Source organism: Pezoporus wallicus, unplaced genomic scaffold, assembly GCF_028554395.1.
Source record: "Pezoporus wallicus isolate ANWC-B61680 ecotype Strahan unplaced genomic scaffold, APGP_CSIRO_Pwel_v1 scaffold_13428, whole genome shotgun sequence".
NCBI classification, from domain to species: Eukaryota; Metazoa; Chordata; class Aves; order Psittaciformes; family Psittacidae; genus Pezoporus; species Pezoporus wallicus.
The window spans coordinates 1,408,888-1,428,750 of record NW_026637482.1 but is presented as its reverse complement, the minus strand read 5'-3'; the positions used below and the strand labels follow the sequence as shown (position 1 = coordinate 1,428,750).

The 19,863-nt window shown below is 40.7% G+C and overlaps 1 protein-coding gene across 1 annotated transcript; it reads right to left on the bottom strand.

The window, feature by feature from the left end:
• Nucleotides 1–722: 722 nt before the first annotated feature.
• On the bottom strand, nucleotides 723–18,427 carry ACAA2 (acetyl-CoA acyltransferase 2). Its single transcript, XM_057405684.1, has 10 exons — nucleotides 18,331–18,427; nucleotides 14,016–14,182; nucleotides 11,907–12,035; nucleotides 9,833–9,949; nucleotides 8,233–8,380; nucleotides 6,459–6,634; nucleotides 5,353–5,482; nucleotides 3,058–3,128; nucleotides 2,271–2,425; nucleotides 723–1,376 (listed from the first exon to the last, which is right to left on the bottom strand). The coding sequence occupies exons 1-10, from the start codon at nucleotides 18,344–18,346 to the stop codon at nucleotides 1,292–1,294; spliced, it is 1,194 nt and encodes a 397-aa protein (XP_057261667.1). The 5' UTR covers nucleotides 18,347–18,427; the 3' UTR covers nucleotides 723–1,291.
• Between the last annotated feature and the right edge of the window lie 1,436 nt (nucleotides 18,428–19,863).

Here is a 19,863-nt window from a genome sequence, read left to right as displayed (position 1 = left end):
ACACTTGCCTTGACCTGAATTTCTTGCTAGGCTAGGCAGTCAGGTTTTGAATAACCGGCTGTTGCTCACAATCACCACAGCTCATGCCAGAGGAGTAGCAAGAAGGAGTTGTATACAAGCAATATTTTGACAGCAAACAGAGGATGAGAAAGAGTAAAGGCTGAACTTTTTGCTACTATTTTAGTTTATGAAGCACAATACAGGCCATGCAGAAGTGCATGCTGCTTCTGACATGAGATCTGTCCAATTAACTGTGAGCATCTAACACAGACATCTACATCAGAGCAAGCTGCAAGCTGCTCTTGACAGTGAATTGAGCCTAGAGCACAGTCAATGGCCATCTCATTTCATTCACACCTCAAGTACATCACATCAAATGATTCGTAAGTTGAACTCCACTGCCTGTGAGAGACAAGATAACTTGCTCTGATGTGCACTTCTCGGATTAGCTAAGCACAGCCCCACCTTAGAGTGACCCAGGAGATAACAGATGGTACTATCAGAAGAAGTTAAGAAATGAGTTGCTGGATGTATGCAGACACAACACAACTTGGAAGGCTGGCAGATTTGTTAAGAATTCTCTAGAAACTACCTAGCCAACACCAGTTATTCCTCAGGCAGGAGAAGCAGTCTCTCCAAAAACAAGCACTGACTTACCAAAAGTAACAATTCCCACAGCGATTCACTTTTAAAATAAACAAACACATGAACACGAAGCCCTTTTTTTTTTTCCTCTTGTGTTTATTGTTCTTTTGAGGGGCACAAAGGAAATTTCAGCTTTTGCTCATTTATTTGCCCTTGTAAACCAGCAGGGTACAGGTTATAGCCATCAATCTACAATCAGTATATACTTCAGGTCTCCAATTAAATTTTAACATTTCCTGATGATAAAAGAGGCACACGTGCCAGACAGCAGCAGCAACTGAAATAAGAAGAGTTTAAGCAAAACTTGCTTAAAAAGCTACACTGACTATTTTAAGGCAGGTTTGGTGAAAGTTTGACAGACAATTTCCTCAGGAAATGAAAACAATAATTTCGCCTACAGAAATACATTAATTTTGATTGAAAAGAGGGTTTTAGAAAATACTTCATCAGTGTGAAATTATTACACTTCCTTTAGTTAGAAAGACAGTAATGAATCCTTTTGTTCAGAATTCAGACTTCTCAGCTATTCCTTTACCTTGCAGGAATGGCACAAAGTGAAGGCAGGCAGTGATGCTCTGTTGTCACAAAAGGCAGTAGTTTCTCAGGGAATTAGTAATTCAGGCAACACTGCAGTCTCCAGAATCTCTCAGGCTGTGTTCTCAATGATAATAGCAATACCTTGTCCACCGCCAATGCAAGCGGACCCAACTGCGTATTTCCCACCACGACGCCTGTAAAAACAGTGAGATTGATTTACATTTATAAAACCACAGTAGTTGTTGTCCTGATTTTATGAAAGGAAACTAGCCATCAACTTGGTACCACTAAAGATGACATTTTAGAGTGTATGTCGCTGTTCTAGAAAAATACCATTAAGCCTCAACTGATGTTGAAATATTTCTGTAGAAAAAGGAGTTACATGTCAATCTTTAGCCATTTGAAAGATTGTATGTTATATTGTTCTTAGAAACAGAAAGAATAACATTACAGGACACTTGTGGTTTCAACACGTAATATGAGTGGCGTAAATAAGACAGGATTTTATTGCCAAGGTAGTATTTTAAAGCTAAGTTTTCTGCAGCAATACTCCAAGAAACAGTTTTCTGCAAGGTACAAATTAACTGAAGCTTTGTGGTTGAGCATTAATGTTGCAAGTACAAGCAAAAAGATAAGAGTGATCTCTGCCCTGGGGTGGGGGAGAAACCAGGAAAATTCAGATTAAATGGTGTTAAGCATTTCAAGCAAGCCAAAAAGAGTCAAAATTTCTGAGAGTGGACTAAAGGAGAAAGAAAGTGATGACAAAGCCTTTTAAATGCACCCTGTTAAGAAAGAACAGACTTTGTTCAAAGGCCATTTTAAAAAAGGAAAGCTTCCCACTGCCTACTGTGGGGTTGGATCAGATGTAGAAGAAGCAAAAACCCTGCAATGAGATCAGAATGGAATACGAGGCAAGCTGCAGGACCTGCACTAGTGCACAAAGGTAACAAAGTGTACTTCAGTTAGTAGAGTTCTAATCCAGTCAACTGGAAGATTTTAGTCACACAGCATCCACGCCGAAAATCTTTTGCATGGGTAAACACATCAGCATTGCATTCACTACCAGAAGCTATCGGCTATGTACATACCTCAACTCATGAACCAGATGAGCTGTGATCCGTGAGCCTGATGCTCCCAAAGGATGACCTATCGCAATGGCACCTCCATTGACATTGGTTTTTTCAGGGTCAAGGCCCAAAACCTTTTCAACAGCTAGGTATTGCGGTGCAAATGCCTCATTCACCTAAAACACCAGAGGAACAATACAAACTGTTCATGTCTGACTTGCCACACAAGCCTTCAGTAGTATGTGTGCACACAAGATGAAGTGCACCTCATTTATTGTCCAGGTCATTTTGACAGAGAAAAATATTAAACATATAAAAGCATACTCAGACAACATACGAATTGTCAGGCCAAGCCAATGTAAATTCAAAACCTCCTGGCACATGTGATACAAAGTTCGTATGCAGTGCATTTAAAAAAAAAGAAAGGCATGTTGTATTCTGATGCAGTGTGCTCATAAAGAATCCTCTGCTCTGATTAAAAATGGCCTTGGTCACAAATGGAGAAGTGTGACTAACCTTAAACATTAAAAAATCCAGCCAGCAGAGTAAAACTTCATGTCACATGAGGATTTTTTCCATGGAATTCTATCATGCCATTTCCACATCCACATGCCTAAGGTTGTTTTTTTTTTTTATGTTTTTTATTTTAACAACTGCGCAACTGTTGTAGAAACTAGATGGAAAGAGGTCAGGCAGGCTCCAGACATGAAGAAACACCTACTTTGTGATGGCGGGCTACACGTATGAATGGAATGTTTCTGCTAAAAAGATCAGGAGTAACCTTACTGTTCATATTAAAACTCCTTACCTCTACTAAATCCATGTCCTTCAGGGTCAATCCTGCTTTCTTCAGAACCTCAGTAATTGCAGGTACAGGGCCTAGTTTGAAATTGTATGTGCAGTTACTTAAATGAAAAATTAACTAAATAAAAGCTTATAAACATGACATACATAGGATAGTTTCATAAAAGCCTCATCAGATTTCCTCCCATGAGCTTCTCTGCAGCCAATGAATTCTGGATATGCCACTCACCTGCTTTATTAGGTAGTAACAGAACTCCTAAATCTCAAAACTATTTGGCAGCCTTCTCCACACACTGCCAGGGAAAGTCAGGAGTGTCACTACTGCTGCACAGCTGGTAAACACAGACATAGCTTTCAAGTCAAGAGAACTGACAGTCCCCAGCCAAACAGAACTTCATGGCAGTTTTGAGGTTTTCTCTTTCCCTGTACTCTTGGCTCAGCTTACTCTTTCTTCACAACTTGCAGCCTCCAGGTATACAAAAAAGAAAAAGGCAGGGTGTTCTAGAGTTTGCTGGTCATGTGCTTAGTTATGGGTATTGTTGTTTGATTTTCTTAATATTATTTATCTGAAAATCTTCTAGTAAAAGTCCCCAAGAATAAAATGCTCACTTGGACCCAGGTCTCAGCTACTGAAGACAGTTAAGATTTTTTCTGGGAATATTACAGAATTTGGCCATAAAACTGTTTCAATAAGAAAGCTGACACCTATGACCTAGTATAATCCACTAGAGGAGATGAATCTCTCAGCTACCTAAGGAAAGAGACAGTCAAAGAGAATTTGAAAGGGTTAATTAGATATGTGCTTGTACGACAAAGATATTGAGATCTTAGATGGCCATTTTGGTTATTAGACAGAAAACCCCAATCCTAGAACATTAACAAGCCTAAATTCTATCTCAGTATCAAAAACTGGTGATGAAAACTCACAGTTCAAAGAATAAAAACCATAAAAATAAGTAAATGACAGAAAAGACAGAAAAATTAAAAGTAGGGGCCCAGTTCAAAGCTCAGTGAATTATCAGAAAGCCTCAGGCTGCTTAATACTGAACTAAATGCATCTCATTACAGATTTTAGTATGCCAGTTACCCGTGAGAGTAACGGGTGGGTCTCATGTGTACAATACAAAGACCATTAATGACAGCCAAGCAGACATTTTTTCCTCTCTTTTTCTCTTTTCTTTAAAAACAATGAATTCTCTCACTAGACATTGTGAAGCAGGACTCCTCATCACTATCAGTATGTGAAAGAGCAGTTGCTTAGACTGAGCTCCTGTTCTCAGATCTGTTGCTGTCATGTCAATGAATCTCCTCTGGTCTTTTTGAGATGCTGGGGACAAGCTCTGGCGTTAAGAAGCTGGGATACTAAATGCTTCTCCATATGATTTATGAAGTTTTTAAACAAGCTAAAAGAGTTGCCTGACTTTGAAAGAATGGGCTAGTTTAGAAAGCACAATGACAGCATGAAGTCTAGCGAAAGAAATCCTCCCTCTACATTTGCTTTGAAGGTTGTGTTAGTTGGATAGTCTGATCGAGAAAACAAATCTGACAATGCTTCATTTGCATTTCTACTGACACATGGAACCAGCCAACAATGACTTCTCTGAACAGGATGTCAGAAAGGAAAAGATGCCAGGATACAACACTGTCTACAAACTAAACAGAAGGGAAAATCCTGGTATGTCTGGACTGGCTTTGAGGGTTTGTGTTAACAGCTACTTGATTAAGGAGCGTAAAATACGTGACTGAAAAAAAGATTTGGTTTGCCAAAATAATATCTGAACAGATGTGTATCCTGGAATCCCACCTTAGGTTGAGCAACTAAGTAACTGCTGAAAAGTGTGCACTTTTCAACCAATACTCCTTCAGTAAGAGGTGGAAAAGGCAACTCATAGTAGCCTATTTAAATAATGGGATTTAAAGCTTCAAAACTGGGAAACTAAAGTGAATTTCAGGAGGAAATGGGTTTTAAAAAACATTAAGGAAATATCTTTTTTTTTGAGTAACAGAGAGAGGAAAAAAGGAGGAAAAAAAGGGTGCCTGGGAGACTATAGTTCAGTGTTAATGCTGTAAGTCAGGCAGTGCACATACCCTTCCAGCCAAATTGAGGAGTAAGTCACTCCCTCTGAGTAAGAGGGGTGGAGTGATGCAGAGGAATGGACAGTCAGTAAACTACATGAGCATCTTCAGAGCCTCCAGACTGAGCACACTGCAGTCTCTCTTTCTTTCCACAGAATGCCCAATACAAGAATATTTTAGTGCTGCTTGATCCTATAAAATAATGTGCTTTATTGCAACTTACCAATGCCCATTATGGAAGGATCACAGCCAGATGAGTGATATGCTACTATTCTTGCCAGAGGAGTAAGACTGTGTTTTTTAAGCGCCGATTCACTGGCAATGATGACTGCACCAGCCCCATCACATACCCCCTTGCAACAAGAGAGAAAAGCATTCTTAGTGGAGGAAAAAAAAACAACAAACCAAAAAACAAACAAAAAGTCCACTACACTAAGTATACCCCTCAGAAAAAACTTGTGTCCAAGTCACCAGTATCAACATTTAGCAGACAATTGTATTATTGTTTATTCAAAACAACAAACCACAATCTATTCTGTGGACTGTGATAAAAAGTTAAATAGAGATGTTTAATTAATTTCAGTGTTTTAGAAAAGTAAAATACATTTTTGCCACTTAAAGTCTCCCTTATGTTGGAAACATTGTTCTGTTGACTGGCAAGAACAGTGTTAATATTGTATAATACATGTATTAGAAATTATAAAAGATGCTTTACAGACACAGTGGCTATGATCTATTTTAGGCAGGAAATCAGATTATATGATCACAGTGGTCCTTCTGGCCTAAAGATCATTAATCACTTGGTTAAGATAATGACTGTAAGAGGAACAGTCTGTAATAACATGTTGCTAAGCACCCAGTCTACTCTGCATAAGAACAAAATGTGGTTTGGACTAGAGGATACTAATTGTGGTACAAAGATGATCATCAGCAACAGACCCACCTAACATAATGCATAATTTGTAAAACAAATATTCAGTAATCACTGCCACCAAAAAAAGTACAAAGAAAAGAAGGTGCCTGTACACAGCCACCGCAGGTACCAGCTGTGTAACTCAAGCCTGATGAGGAAGTGTCCATGCCCCACTAAAAGAACACAGCAATCCAAAGAACCAAATTTTAGGACACAGGAGCAGACTGAAGGATCACCTGCCATCTTGGGGCTGAAGCATTCAAGCAGAGGCATTCCATTGCAGAATTAGAAATCATTTTTGTCACGAGACACCACTGATAGCCAAAGGCGGCTCACTGAGACATAAATACAGTGACACTAAATTTGGAGAACCTTAAAGGTGACACTTTCACAACCCAAGGCTTTGACGTACTCACTGAAGCATTCCCAGCAGTGACTGTTCCATCCTTTTTAAAGACAGTTGGGAGTTTTGCCAATTGTTCCAGAGTGGTCTGGGGTTTGGGATGCTCGTCCTTTTGCATACTTTCTTTCCCCTTTTTGGTTTTCACTTCAATTGGTGCCATCTCAGCATTAAAGTAACCAGCATCATGAGCTGCAACCACAAAAAGGAAAATAAAAGGAGTCTGATATAAATATCAAGCTGATTGCACAGCATGACCAATAATCCTATTTTCATACGCACACAACTTTTGCTCTATTTTAACCAAGAGTTCAGGGACAGTACTGTTTATGCTTTATTTTGCTTAAATAGGCTGGTTGGTGCTTTATTGCTTGTTCAGGTTTTTCTTTTAGAAACTGGGCAAAAACTCTAAAAATACATTCTCAAAATTCTCCAAAGGAAGTCTCAAATATTGAAGTTATATTTCAGCTTTCAATAAGTGAACTCTTCTTCCTTCCTCTGTTTTAATACCTAGATTTTTTTTATACACATTCCCCTTTATTGTTGCTTTATTCTACAGCTCTGTCATTCACCAGAAGGCAAGAAGCTGTAAGTCCCACTCAGAGAGGAATGGGGAAAAAATCCTAAGCCACATCTTCTCTGTTGACAACCAGCATAAGCTATTGTATATCAATTAAAATCCTGTCCAAGGGGCACCCCCACAGTATCTCAACTCAAGTCATAATCTTAGAATGGAATTCAGCTGCCTAAGCAACCTGAAATAATTTAAGACATTGTAGCTACCTAAGATGCCCACAAGAGGGCCACATCACCTAAGACGACACTAGGGGCCAATATTCAGGCATCAAAACACCACTTTTCATATTCACACGGTTGATACGAACACACAGATTTAAAAGCAAAACAATTCCTACCTCCCAAAACTAAACCAAGACTGCCAGCCTCTTCAAATCATTCCACAAATGCAACTCTAAGGGATTTAGAACTATGACAGTGAAATTGCCATGTCTAATGTTGTTTAGCTTCTGAACTTCTCACAGTTAATTCTACATAATCTTTTTCTTTCCTGATTAACCACAAGACTCTCTCTTTAGTGTGGAATAAGATTAACTAGTCATAACAAGCAGACATGAAAACAGCAAGGCAGAATCCTTGAAAACAAGAAAGAAGCAAAAGCCCCCTTCAGGGGCAGAGTTTGTAGCAAAAGCTGGAGGAATGGCAGGATTTAGCTAACAAGATGAACAGGAAATGCAACGTATGACTAAGAAAAGTTACAAAAGGCACTGCTGCACACGCCGTAAAAATTTAAAATCTTCCTTTGAGACTAGCAGCTGTTAAAAAGCAGCATCATTAGAATCTAAAAGTATACCAAAGTCTTTCCTTCTTAGGTTCACCTTCAGGTTGCAATGCATTTTGAGGTCCCAGTACGATCACTACACATTCTACTGGCTTTTGGTCTACCATCCTCCTTACATTATTAATCAAATTTACAGGAACCAAATGACTCTAAATTATGGCTTTGGCCATGAAACCACCTAGAGAACAGTTTTTAAACAGGTCCCGAACAAGTATCCCCTCTTCAGATTCCATCTGCTCTAACTGTTCAAGGTTTGCAAAAGAAAGTAAAAGGATTTAGATCAGAGGGCTTGAATATCATCTGAAAATCAGAAGACAAATTACACCAAGATGCATAAGCTACAAAAAAAATTAAAAATACTTTTAATTGACTCTAAAACCTCTAGATTTGAAACTAGTATCATATAAACACTTCAATTCCTAAATTTACTAACCAGCTTTGCATCTCTGTTGCGTTTTGAAAGCATATCGGTCACAGTCTTCTCGCGTGATGTTGTACTTTGCAGCCAGATTTTCAGCTGTAATTGCCATAGGTATTTTAACATGTGTATCTGTTAGAGCTGCCCACAGTGTGTCTTCCAGCTGCGCAGAACATAAGAAAATTATAAAGCACAGCAGTATTAACATTTATTATCGACAGTTTCTAATTATTCAGTAGCCTCTTGAAAACGAACGCCTCTTTGTAAAATTAACTCAGGTTACCTGTGGATACTTTATTTAAATTAGAAAATAGTCCAAACAGTCTGCAGGTTCTTGTGTGCTATTTCAGTTAATAGACATTGTGCTCTAGCACGGTTCTTTCTACTCACATGTGGCCTTGAGAGATCTGAGAAAAGCCTACAAGTCTTAGCATTTCAGTGTATTTTACTGCTGCATGAATTATTTATTAGAGACCTATGAGAACACATGCCTGTCTTTCTGGTTACCAAAAGGGAAAGATGAGGAACTATGAAAAGGCACAGCAGCCTACTGATTCTTCAGGTCTTTCTCTGCTATCAGGCAAAATCACCTTACTGGGACCCAAAGATTCCTGTAGGGAAAACCTCTCCGGTGAGGAAACACCCAAGTTTAACTTCACTTAACCTGACAAAGGCAAGCCCAGTCAGTCCAGACAGGTTTTGCCATCTATCCGTGACCAGCAAAGTTCTGCAAGATCAATCACTCATTCACCTGCAACTGTGTAAGTCAATTATCTTCATGATAAGAACCCAGTGGCACCTAAGGAGACTCAGTACATCAGCAACCTTGTGAAGGTTTTCTTTGTAGGATCTGAGACTTAGTCACAGTGCCACACAAGACTCACTGAACAGAGTTGGTATTTCAGATTCTCAACCTTCATAACAGAAATATAGCAAAAAACCCCTAAGGACTGAAAGACTAAAATACCCTAATTCAGCATTTTGATGTTGGTTACAACCCACTGAGTAAATCGAAAATATCAGAGGAGAGCTGGATCCAGCTGCAAATTTCCCACAGTATTCACTAAGGATTTTTGTCTTCAGAAGAAAATGCAAAAATAAGTTATCTATCAATGTATTTAAAATCAAGTTTCCCCTTTAAAAATTGAGAGATGATTAAAACTTGGAGATACACATGTTCTTTACCAGTTTATCCACCCACTGCTAGCGTTACTAGCTTTACCTAAACCGTATGCCTCTACTTAACAGCCTTTGACAAGGTTTTATGCTCTATACAGTAACTCGATGGGATGTACCAAGTGAAGTAAGTTTTGTGTCGAAGAGTTTATTGATACATTTAACATGGGACAGGAATTCAAACATGGGCTTGGGAAAGCTGGAAAATTGGCACGCCTAACAAAATTGCCTCAACCTACTGTTATGATAATGTCTGAATACTTGATTCATGCCTTGAAGAACTAAATCTGGATCTAATCTCAAGTACTTTAATTTGCAAGGATATAGTATCGACAAGCCTGATACTTTATGTTGCTCTGTAAACATGACTTTGTTCAGAGAAAAAAAAAACACAACAAAACAAACAAACCAACAGGTGAAAAAAAAAAAGGTACTAGACCTTGAGGTCTGCTCCCAATCTAGTTCCAAATCGAATGTTTCGAACTGCGTACGGTGCTTGGCTCATATTTTCAGCTCCACCACATAGAACAACTTCTGATTCATTAAGGCAAATTTCCTGTTAACAGAAAAACAAAACAGATCTAGGACTGGTTTTGTAAGACAGTAAGAAATGTTTTAGAAAAAGACCTCACTGCCTACAGAGCCACAAACAGAGAATGCATTCAAGCTTTGTCACATGTACATTTATGAAGGGTTCACCCTTCTATTAAGATTAGGGTCTGTCTCTTTCCTGACATGCTCTTTCTTCCTCCTTTCAGTAAGGAATGATTATACCAATGATGAAGGAAGAGAATATGGGTGCACACAAATGACAGGATGGAGGAACAAAGCCATTAAGCATCTGCATGCTTGTGTGGATCGGTTCACAGATGGTTGAGCTCTTTCTTTTTGCACTCCCAATCTTCTCAAAAGGAACACAAATTAAACCATGAAGCCTGAAACCAGACCTTACAAACCTAAAAAATAAGGGACATCATTTTATAAAACATTAGACATGCAAGCTGCCAAAATAACCCCCTAAAACACATTAATTCAACACAACCTAAAAGTCCCAATTACTAAACACACCGTAAGTCCACCCAAAAATTATGCTTCTTTAAAATCGGTTCAGTCAGGTGGGCAGTTAAGGTGGTTTGTGTACTGGAATGGAAGCAGATGAAGTGATCTTCATAAGCATTTCAGATAACTACTTAGTAATCAGCGTGACTGCTTTGTAGTCATACAAATGAGATTCTTCCAAGATGCTTCCTATAGTTACTAAAAACTTTGTGCATGTTTGAGCAGCTCAGAACAGAAGCTATAGCTTTGTTCTGTGCCAGGGAAATACAAAAGCATTAGGTGCACTGATGAAATGCCATCTTTGGAAAAGACCTCACAACCACACTTCCAATGTAAGTGGTCAAATTCTCCAATAGACCTTTTTCAGTGAAGACCAACACATACATAGCCTTTGCAGAAAGCACTATCAAAAACAGTCAAGTGGATATTATTGTAAACATGTAACCTTAAGTTTACATTGTCTTTCACATATTTTCCTGGAGAGGATCAGACCTAAAATGATTCTCTAGCCATTGGGAACTTTCAGAAATAAAAAAAAAAAAAAATCAACAACAAAAAACCACCACCCAAACAAAAGCCAACTCTGTGGCTGCTCAAAAAGCTACAAAATACCCTTTAATTTTGTAAAGTCTAGACCACTGCTAGTGTCACAGACCACTGGTCTGTATGAATAAATGAAATAAAAATCACCATACCACTATATCATCCTGCTCAGTACTCAGTGGTCTTGGCCAGCCATTCAAAGAGAAGTTGATTTTCTTCTGTTTTAGAAGAAGCGACTCTACAAATTACCTAACCCATCAGATGTTTTGGATCTTTGAACAAAAACACACAAAAAACACAGTATGCTCCTAACATAGCTAGTAGGTGAGATTCCGTACAATGATCAAAGGGTGAAAGCCTCCTGTTGTGGTTCTGATGGCCAGTAATTCCAATTTGTACAAACAGGATCACAGAATGCAACTACTACACAGCTGAACACTATTTCACTGGCTAACACCAGCTGCATTCCTTATGTTAAACTCAAAATAGCTGTAATGATGATCTTTAAATCCAGCCACAAAGAATCTGCAGAGGCTGAACTCTTCCACAGGACCATGCAGGGCAATAGGAATTTTCTAATAGTGGTAGCCAAAAATCATAGAATCATATAATATTATGGTTTGGGTTGGAAAGCACCATTAAGATCATCTAGTTTCAATCATCCTGCCATGGGCACGGACACCTTTCACAAGACCAGGTTGCTCCAATTCTCATCCAACCTGATCTTTAATTCTGCCAGGGATGGGGCAGCCACAGGTTCTCTGGGCAACCTGTCTGGGTTATGGGATAATAATAATTACTCATCCCAAGCACAAAGTCCACATTTCTACGCAAGCCTCTTCTCTCATTAACTGTCTGATGTAACAAACTGATAAAGGTTACAACTAATGCAGAAATACAGAGCTTTATACCTGACATCCATTGGCAATGGATTGGAAACCAGAGCCACAAAGTCTGTTGACAGTGAGGGCTGGAACTGGGACAGGAACCCCCACACGCAGACCAACATGCCTTGCAATATAAATTGCATCTGCGGAGCTCTGTGGACAGAACAAACAGGTTTTGTTACACTCTAATTTCTTTGGAGTAAAAGTCCTGACAAAAAGTCAGAACATTAAAAAACACAACAGTGTACAGCAGAAATCCTGCTAATCAAAAAGACATCATCCTATATGATCAAAAAGGGCCAATGTCTTAACATGCTTTTTAAAGAAACTGTGTTGCAAAAGTGAGATATCAGGCCAAAAATGGGCCTTCAGATGTTGATACTGAAGTCAGCAGTTTCAGAGTCTTATGTTTTCACTTATCCCTTATTTTTAAAACAGCATACACACAACAGACCTAAGAGCAGAGCCTGCCTGGCAAGGAAAAATTATTTTAAGGTAAATTAAAATTGCCCAGACTAAGAGGGGGAAGGGTGCCAAAAACCAGCCAGTGTGGAAAATGCAGAGATGACATTGCTGCTTCATGTCCACTTGGAGAAATTTCGCAACTGCGCTCTAACTGGACACTGGCCTGATCTAACATGAAATCTTGTTCCTCTGAAGCTTTTCAAAGACAGTTCTACCACATTTCTATTTCAAAAGCAAAATACTGCAAACAGAACACTTCAGAACCCACTCCTTTAATAAACCAGGCTCCAACATGAAACAAAAACAATTAGGTTACTGTATTACAGCTACTGAGTCAGCAGATGATGATGAGCACAGGTACAGCATAAAAAAATTCTAACAGTACTGCTATAGGTTTGCAATGGATCTTTTTCCAGAGAGAACACATGCTCTTGGGGATCATGTCCTAGGTTAATAGGCTTTATAAATACAAAAAAAAATCTGTGCCTAATGCTATGTGCCAATACAAGTTCAGAAAAAAAAAAAAATAAAAATTAATCGAGCCACTTCTGCTGAAGAAGGGGAGTTTAAAATGTTCACAGATTCATAAATATGTAAACTTCATCAAATAATACTTAAAAGCAATACAGGATTAAAAAAAGAAAATCTACTGGGATGGGGGAGTATGATGCAAAGGAAAAAAAATTTCAACATGAAAAGACATTTTATTAGGAAAACTGTATTTTTTTCACATGAAAGCATTACAAGAGATTTGGATGCAGCAATATCATTTTTCTTGGCCCCAAACAGTTCTTACAAAATCTAAAAAGTTGAATAAAAGAAGCTGAGATGGTAGCTATAGGAGACAGAATAATCAAAAGCTACTCTTTAGGATGAAAATCCTTAAGAAGGAGTACTGCATGCTTGTTATCATGAAAGTTCTCAGGATTTTGTTTCTTCTGCACCCTTCAAACAGTGCAAAATAAAGAGTGCTACCCTTAACAAAGGTGAAGTCAGAATAAAAAACAAACCAAAAATGCTCTTTGCTGTCCTGCCTAAAACAAAGACTCTCACCTAGATATATGGATAACTGCAGTTTTGCAATGCTGATGCCCTGCATACAACAGCATCTGCACCACAAGCTCTTTGGAAAAGACATGATTGTCTAGATGCCTCTGCCAATCAAGGCATGTATGCTTTCAGCTCAAAATAAGCTCATATTGAGTAAAAAAAAAAAATATCTATAGAAAATTCAAGGGAAATGGACTCATAAATTACAGTCTCAAGAAAGACAGGAGATTTTAAATCCAGTGAAAAATCACTGTTACACAGTTACTGTCACACAGTTACAGAGCTGAGTTGCAGAGCTCGTCAATAAAATAGCAGAAATGTACCAGGGATTGCCAATTAACCATTTGAAGACTGCACATTTTTTAGAAGATAAGCTTGTCCTAGTTTAAACTACCTTTCATACTAAAAAAGAAAGCTAAGACTTGCTCCCAATAATATCACAAATCATGTGGGGTATGTCCCTTAAACATGAATAGGAAATACTACACTATAAGTGTCACTTCATTTCCAACCCTTTGGTTTATTTTTGGCTGCAAAACAGAGGTAACTATCTATAGGACCATACTGAAGGAGACAACTGAAGTCGTCACCAACCAGCAGATTTTCCATGCTACCAACCTGCATAACACTGCCTACAACAACACTGTCGATGATCTCGGGAGAGACCTTGCCAGCAGCCAGTGCAGCTCGAGCAGCATGTTCTGTTAGGTCAGTGGCTGTGAAGTCCTTCAGCAAACCTCCATAAGTCCCAAAAGGAGTTCTCTTTGCTGCAACAATGAACACACCTGCAAGACAAGCAAGAATTATCCAGATGTGCAGAAGCTAACAAACAAAACCTCACCAAGTCAGCCTCGACATCCTACATTCACAAGCAACTTCATAAATATAGGCAATGTGAATGTACACAGTTCAAGATAAGGTATAGGATATAGCAATACTTTAGACAGGGGAGGTATGTAGAATTAATGGTCAGAAAGGAAAGCTGGGAAGATTCTAGAAATACCTCCTTTACACAAAGAGTTTTCAGAAAGAACAACACAGTTTGGATACCGCTGAACAAAGGAGGCTGCCGCACCACATCAGACATCAGCGCTAGCATACTGAAAGGATGAAAGTAACATCCATGGAATCCCACAGTGGGCACCCCTGAAATAGTCAGGTGAGGAACAGGTCTTTTGAAAAATAAGGAGGCCATTCCCCTATCCTAGAAAAATCAGGCTTATACCCTGAAACAGTTTTCAGAAAGAAAAGAAAAAAAACCCAAACTTTTTATATGCATTTTAACTTTGACTCCTTTAACTTAGGAGGAAAAACCTTCTCTACTCAAAAACTTTGTGCTATTTCCAGAATTATACAGGCCATCTAAACTGTATTAGAATCAGCCTTCCAGTTTCAGAGAAGAATTTCAGAGTTTTCATAGAATCCTAGAATGATTTCATGTTGGAAGGGACCCTAAGGCTCTTCCAGCTCCAGCCCCTGCCTCAGGCAGGGACACCTTCCACTAGAGCAGCTTGCTCCAAGCCCCTGTGTCCAACCAGGCCTTGAACACTGCCAGGGATGGGGCAGGCACAGCTTCTCTGAGCACCCTGTGCCAGCGCCTCAGCACCCTCATAGGGAGAGCTTCTGCCTACGAGCTCATCTAAATCCACCTATCCCCGTGGCCTCTGGACTCGCTCCGAGAGCTCCACATCCCTCTTGTGTTGCTGCCCCAGAGCTGGACTTAGGACTGCAGACAGAAGGGAAGAATCCCCTCCCTTTCAACAGATAGGAGAGCACATGCAAGCACCTGTGTACTGAGGCATTGGCCAGAAGCAGTCTATGTGAATTTTGGCTTGGGAAAAGATGTCTCTGAACCAAACCAAATATTACTGACTGCGTGTCTCTGCTTTCATGTGCACCAACAAGCAGGAGGCAGCCTGTGAACTTTCCCCCAGTTGAACAACAGAGCTCACACCTCCCTTTTCTACAGCTGCCACGAGTTATTTTAAGTAACGCTGGAAAGATACATATTGATGAAAGAATGAAGGCAAATGAAAATGTTCATTAAGCTACTCATGAACACTGTTTTCAGGCTGTTAGAGGCTGCAGGATCCACATTCTTTGCCTGTTTTGTCAGTGACAGAGTGCTCTGCTTCTCACATATCTGGAGCCCAGGCAGCATTTCTAGAAAAGGACCTTCCAAACTGGTGAAGGTCAAGCTTGTCCCACTGACAAGGGCTTGAACACAATGTCAGGATCTAAAACATGGAATAAGTACTACACTTAAGATCATCTGGGAAGTACCCCGAAGTGGACTAAGCAAGTAATGAAGCTTCAAGGATAGGGATGAACATGAAATGTCGCTTTCAAAGACACATAGACAGCAAAACTAGTGTGTCACCCTCACACCCTGATGCTGCCCAGGGGCTTCTTTCTGGGATACCCCAAAGAACTTAGAAAGAAATCTTTGCTAAAGACACTACTGCTGCTCCCTTAAAATGCAGTGCTGACAGGGTAACTATTCAAAACCTGAGAGAAGCAAAATTCATTTCCTCAAAGGAATAAATAGATACTACACCTCCAAACAGCCCACTCTTCAGGTTTTTTAAACACAGAGGGAACACCACAGTCATTGCAGAGGCCTCTGCATATTCAGAGGTCTGAAAAGTAACAAAACTGGTATTGCAGGGAAGGTTCTGTACCCAGGGTTGCAAGGAATGCTCAGAACTGACTCCTCGTCCACATGGTGTACGCTACATCAATTGTCAGTTTTCACTCATAATTTATCATCATGCAACTGAGAGCAAGTAATTTAATTTAATCCCAAACAATTCTTAATCCATTGACTGAGCATGTTTTACTTTGGTTGCACATACTAAAAACAAACAACAAAAAACCCTGAAGAAAACTACTAACAGAGACAAAGTGTGAGCCCCTACAAGATTTTTTAACAAGGGTGAGGATGCTTTAACTGGTTTCTGTCTATGGAAAACCACTGTGATCAACACAGTCATGTAGAATTAGCCCCTGGACTCTCCCAAGTAATAAGGTGAAAGATGTAAATTTATACTAATAGTTTTCAGTTAACTATCCAAGATGTCTTGTATTAACAATAATTTATGGATTGTTAAGTTTGAGTCTTCGTTAAATGTTAATAACATTGGTAAAATAAAGACCCTTTGCTCTTTTAAGGGTTATCTCACATTTCTAAATTTATCTTCCTTGTGACAAAGCAGACTTTTGACAATCATCCTTCCACATCCCTCCCTCAGTCCCCCAAAATTGTGCCATCCAAGCTCATTACACAGGTTTGCGGTATATCAGCTCAGGGAACTGGTCAAGCTAAATGAACTTGATTTCCTCCCTTTTGGCCAGGTTGCTGGTAATCCACATTATTTGCTGAATCACACACACAACACTGTTGCCTTACAAACAGTATGGGGGCAAGGATGGAACTTTGCTCTTACACCATCCTTTCACGATAACAAAGTCTTTCATCGAGGTTACTCACTGCTGCCCACTTCTCAACAGCACTACAGAGCCAACACATAAACCAAAGCAGATCACAGAACCAAGACACCTGAAGACTAACCCAGAGATGGTGGAAAATGAGGGGCTAGTTTTCATTCGGATCAGTTCTGTGCCCAGCTCTTAAGTCTCCATTAATTAGTACTGTCCTGCATTACCACAGAAAGACTTGCAACATCTGCAGTTTTCCAAGGTGACAAACATTGGATGAGAGCAGAATATTACAAAATGCACAGGAATCTGTAAATGTTGGGGCAAGAAAGCAAAGGACAGTCTGAATCCTTACCAAACAATTCAAGACACCTTTTAAATCTGCTTTGCTGCCAAATGGTGATCTGCTATTATAGGCCTGCAACATTCTCCAACCCTCCAACATTTCTCAAATGCACTTGGTATGAAAATACTTGTCAAGTCTTATTCCAAAGACCTAAAAAACAATCAGTTGCTCCCAAAAGTTAAGGAGCAAAAACAGCTTCTGAAAAATACTGTGGCAAGAGGTAAGATCATGAAACAGGCACAGAAAAGCAACATCAAGCAAGTATTACGAGCAAAGCTGCTACAGCTCAGTAAAGCAATACAGAATTACTGCTGCGCTGACCTGACAGGCTGCTGGGACTGAAACCTCAAACCACAACTTACAGGTATGTCATTATTTAAGTGCAGTCTGTCAAGTAGCAAGGCACCATTAAATAGACAAAAAGCCCCATTTCAATACAGTTCAATGTTACTTCTAAACAAATCAAGCATTAAAGGGCGTGTTTATCTAATTTTAAGAGGCCCAAGGTAGAGCAGAAAGCACTTTGAGGAACTGCTGACACTCTGAGTTTATCCCGCACTGTTCATGCTAACAAACACAAGCAAGAGGTGGATGGAACTAAAGAACCCGGCAGTCGCTGCCACTATAAGCGTCACTTCTAATGACTTTTACTCACTGCCCGTTAACACGGGACACACATTCTCACCCTTTGCTAGAGGTGAGTTTGTACCGCAACTGCCTTAAACGCCACAGGAAGTCAAACACAGCCTATTCCGTTGAGTAAAATGGAGCTCAAAAAAGAGAGGACTGCTACCCGCACCGTTTCCAGCTGTGTTTTTTGAGGGTCGCCTCTATTTCCAGCTGTTTATGCTGACACAACGGGAAGGAAAATCACCACGGGAAGTGCGGGGGGGGAACAGGGGAGGGGACCAAAAGGGGCTCCAGAGGCTCCATGTTGGAGGCACCCCCCACTACCCCCGGTACAACAGTCGGGACAGCCGCGCCACACACACACACACACACACACACACACACACACACACACACACACACACACACACACACCCTCCCTCCCCATAGAACCAGACCGGGCCCCGCTCCCCCCTCAGAAGAAGAGTCAGACCCCCAACCCCGACCGCCCCTAGGTGGGGCGGGCTGACCGGCCCTCACCCCGCAGCAGAGCCATGGCCGCACCGCTCCACTCCACTCCGGGCTGCTCCGACGTCCGCCGCGCCCACCTCACCCGCCGCACATTCGCCACGCTGGGGGCGGAGCGGGCGGGCACGCCTAGAGAGAACGTTTAATTAATTAATTAATTAATCTTATTTTATTTCATTTCGAGTTGATTTGATTTCTTTCTCCTCTAATCCATTCTCCGCGCCCCACTCCTGGAAAAGGCTTTGACGAATCGGAGGAACCGGACCCTGAGGTGTTGCCCTGGCAACGGCGATGGGAGGCGCGGGCCTGCTCCCTCCGTACCTCCCTCCCGGTCCGGAACGAGTCGCCGCTGAGCACGCCGAGATCCGCGGGACCGCTGAGGAAGGCACCTGAGACTCCCAGAGGCGGCTGGGGTAGCCCTGAGGGCAGCGACGTCCGCGATGGGGTGAGGTGACCCCCGCCCACCCCCCGAACACTGGGGTTTAATGGAGGTTTGGTGGCCCGGCCGCTCCTGTTTCCCACCTTTAGTTCTGACGAGAGTAGGACTTGCTTCACGGTCTTCAGAAGGACTCTTCGTCACGGACTGTAGTGATGGGACAAGGGGTAATGGTTTAAACTGAAACAAGGGAGATTTAGGTTGGATATAAGCCAGAAACTCTTTCCCTGTGAGGGTGCTGAGGCGCTGGACACAGGGTGCCCAGAGAAGCTGTGGCTGCCCCATCCCTGGCAGTGTTCAAGGCCAGGTTGGACACAGGGGCTTGGAGCAAGCTGATCTGGTGGAAGGTGTCCCTGCCTGTGGCAGGGGTTGGAGCTGGAGGAGCTTTAGGGTCCCTTCAGTACAAACCATGTTGTGATTCCATTTTATTTCCATGCAATGGTAAAATGCTAATTCTTCAGTTGAATACGGTCAGAAAGAGTACGTTTGCACAGTTTTGTTCACTTGCTGTTGAAAATGGAGGAAAATGAATAGTTGCTTCAAATGCATCTTTTCCAATTTTGTCTTTTGCATATCACACAATGGGAGGGTCACCTCTGGAGAAGTCTTTCCGTAGTGGTGTCATCACAGTGTTTCAGTTGAAGTATCCGGATAAGTAGCCACTGCGCTTAAAACTCTTAAACATGCCCCCAATTACTTTTTCACTGACACAAGTCATTTTAGAGACTGTAGAATAAACCACATGAGGAAAAAAAAATTTGTGATGCATAAATTCAGTATTTCAAAGCAAGTTCCTGGTGAAAATGTAACATGTATGTTGCCCTGGATGTCAGACAGCACAGCCTGAACCTCACATTTGAAATGGTGGGTTTGTAGTGGTGGTGCTTGGTGTGATTTGTGTTTTTTTGTTTTTGTTTTTTTTTGTGGGTTGTTTTTGTTTGTTGGTTTGGTTTTTTTTGAGGGTTTCATTTTTGGGTGTGGTTTTGTTTTGTGGTTTTTATTCCTAATAGCACTTTTCTGAGATACATTATACATGTGAAAAACCCCAGTACTGGTCAGTATTGTTTTCTTACTAGGAACTTACTAGGAAAAAAGCATCTTTGTAGACC

Coding starts and splice junctions, on each gene's coding strand:
- ACAA2 (XM_057405684.1), bottom strand. Junction 12,036..14,015: donor TTGTAGGCAGTGTTATGCAG/GTTGGTAGCATG, acceptor TTCTGTCCACAG/AGCTCCGCAGATGCAATTTA. Junction 1,377..2,270: donor CATCTGGTTCATGAGTTGAG/GTATGTACATAG, acceptor CTGTTTTTACAG/GCGTCGTGGTGGGAAATACG.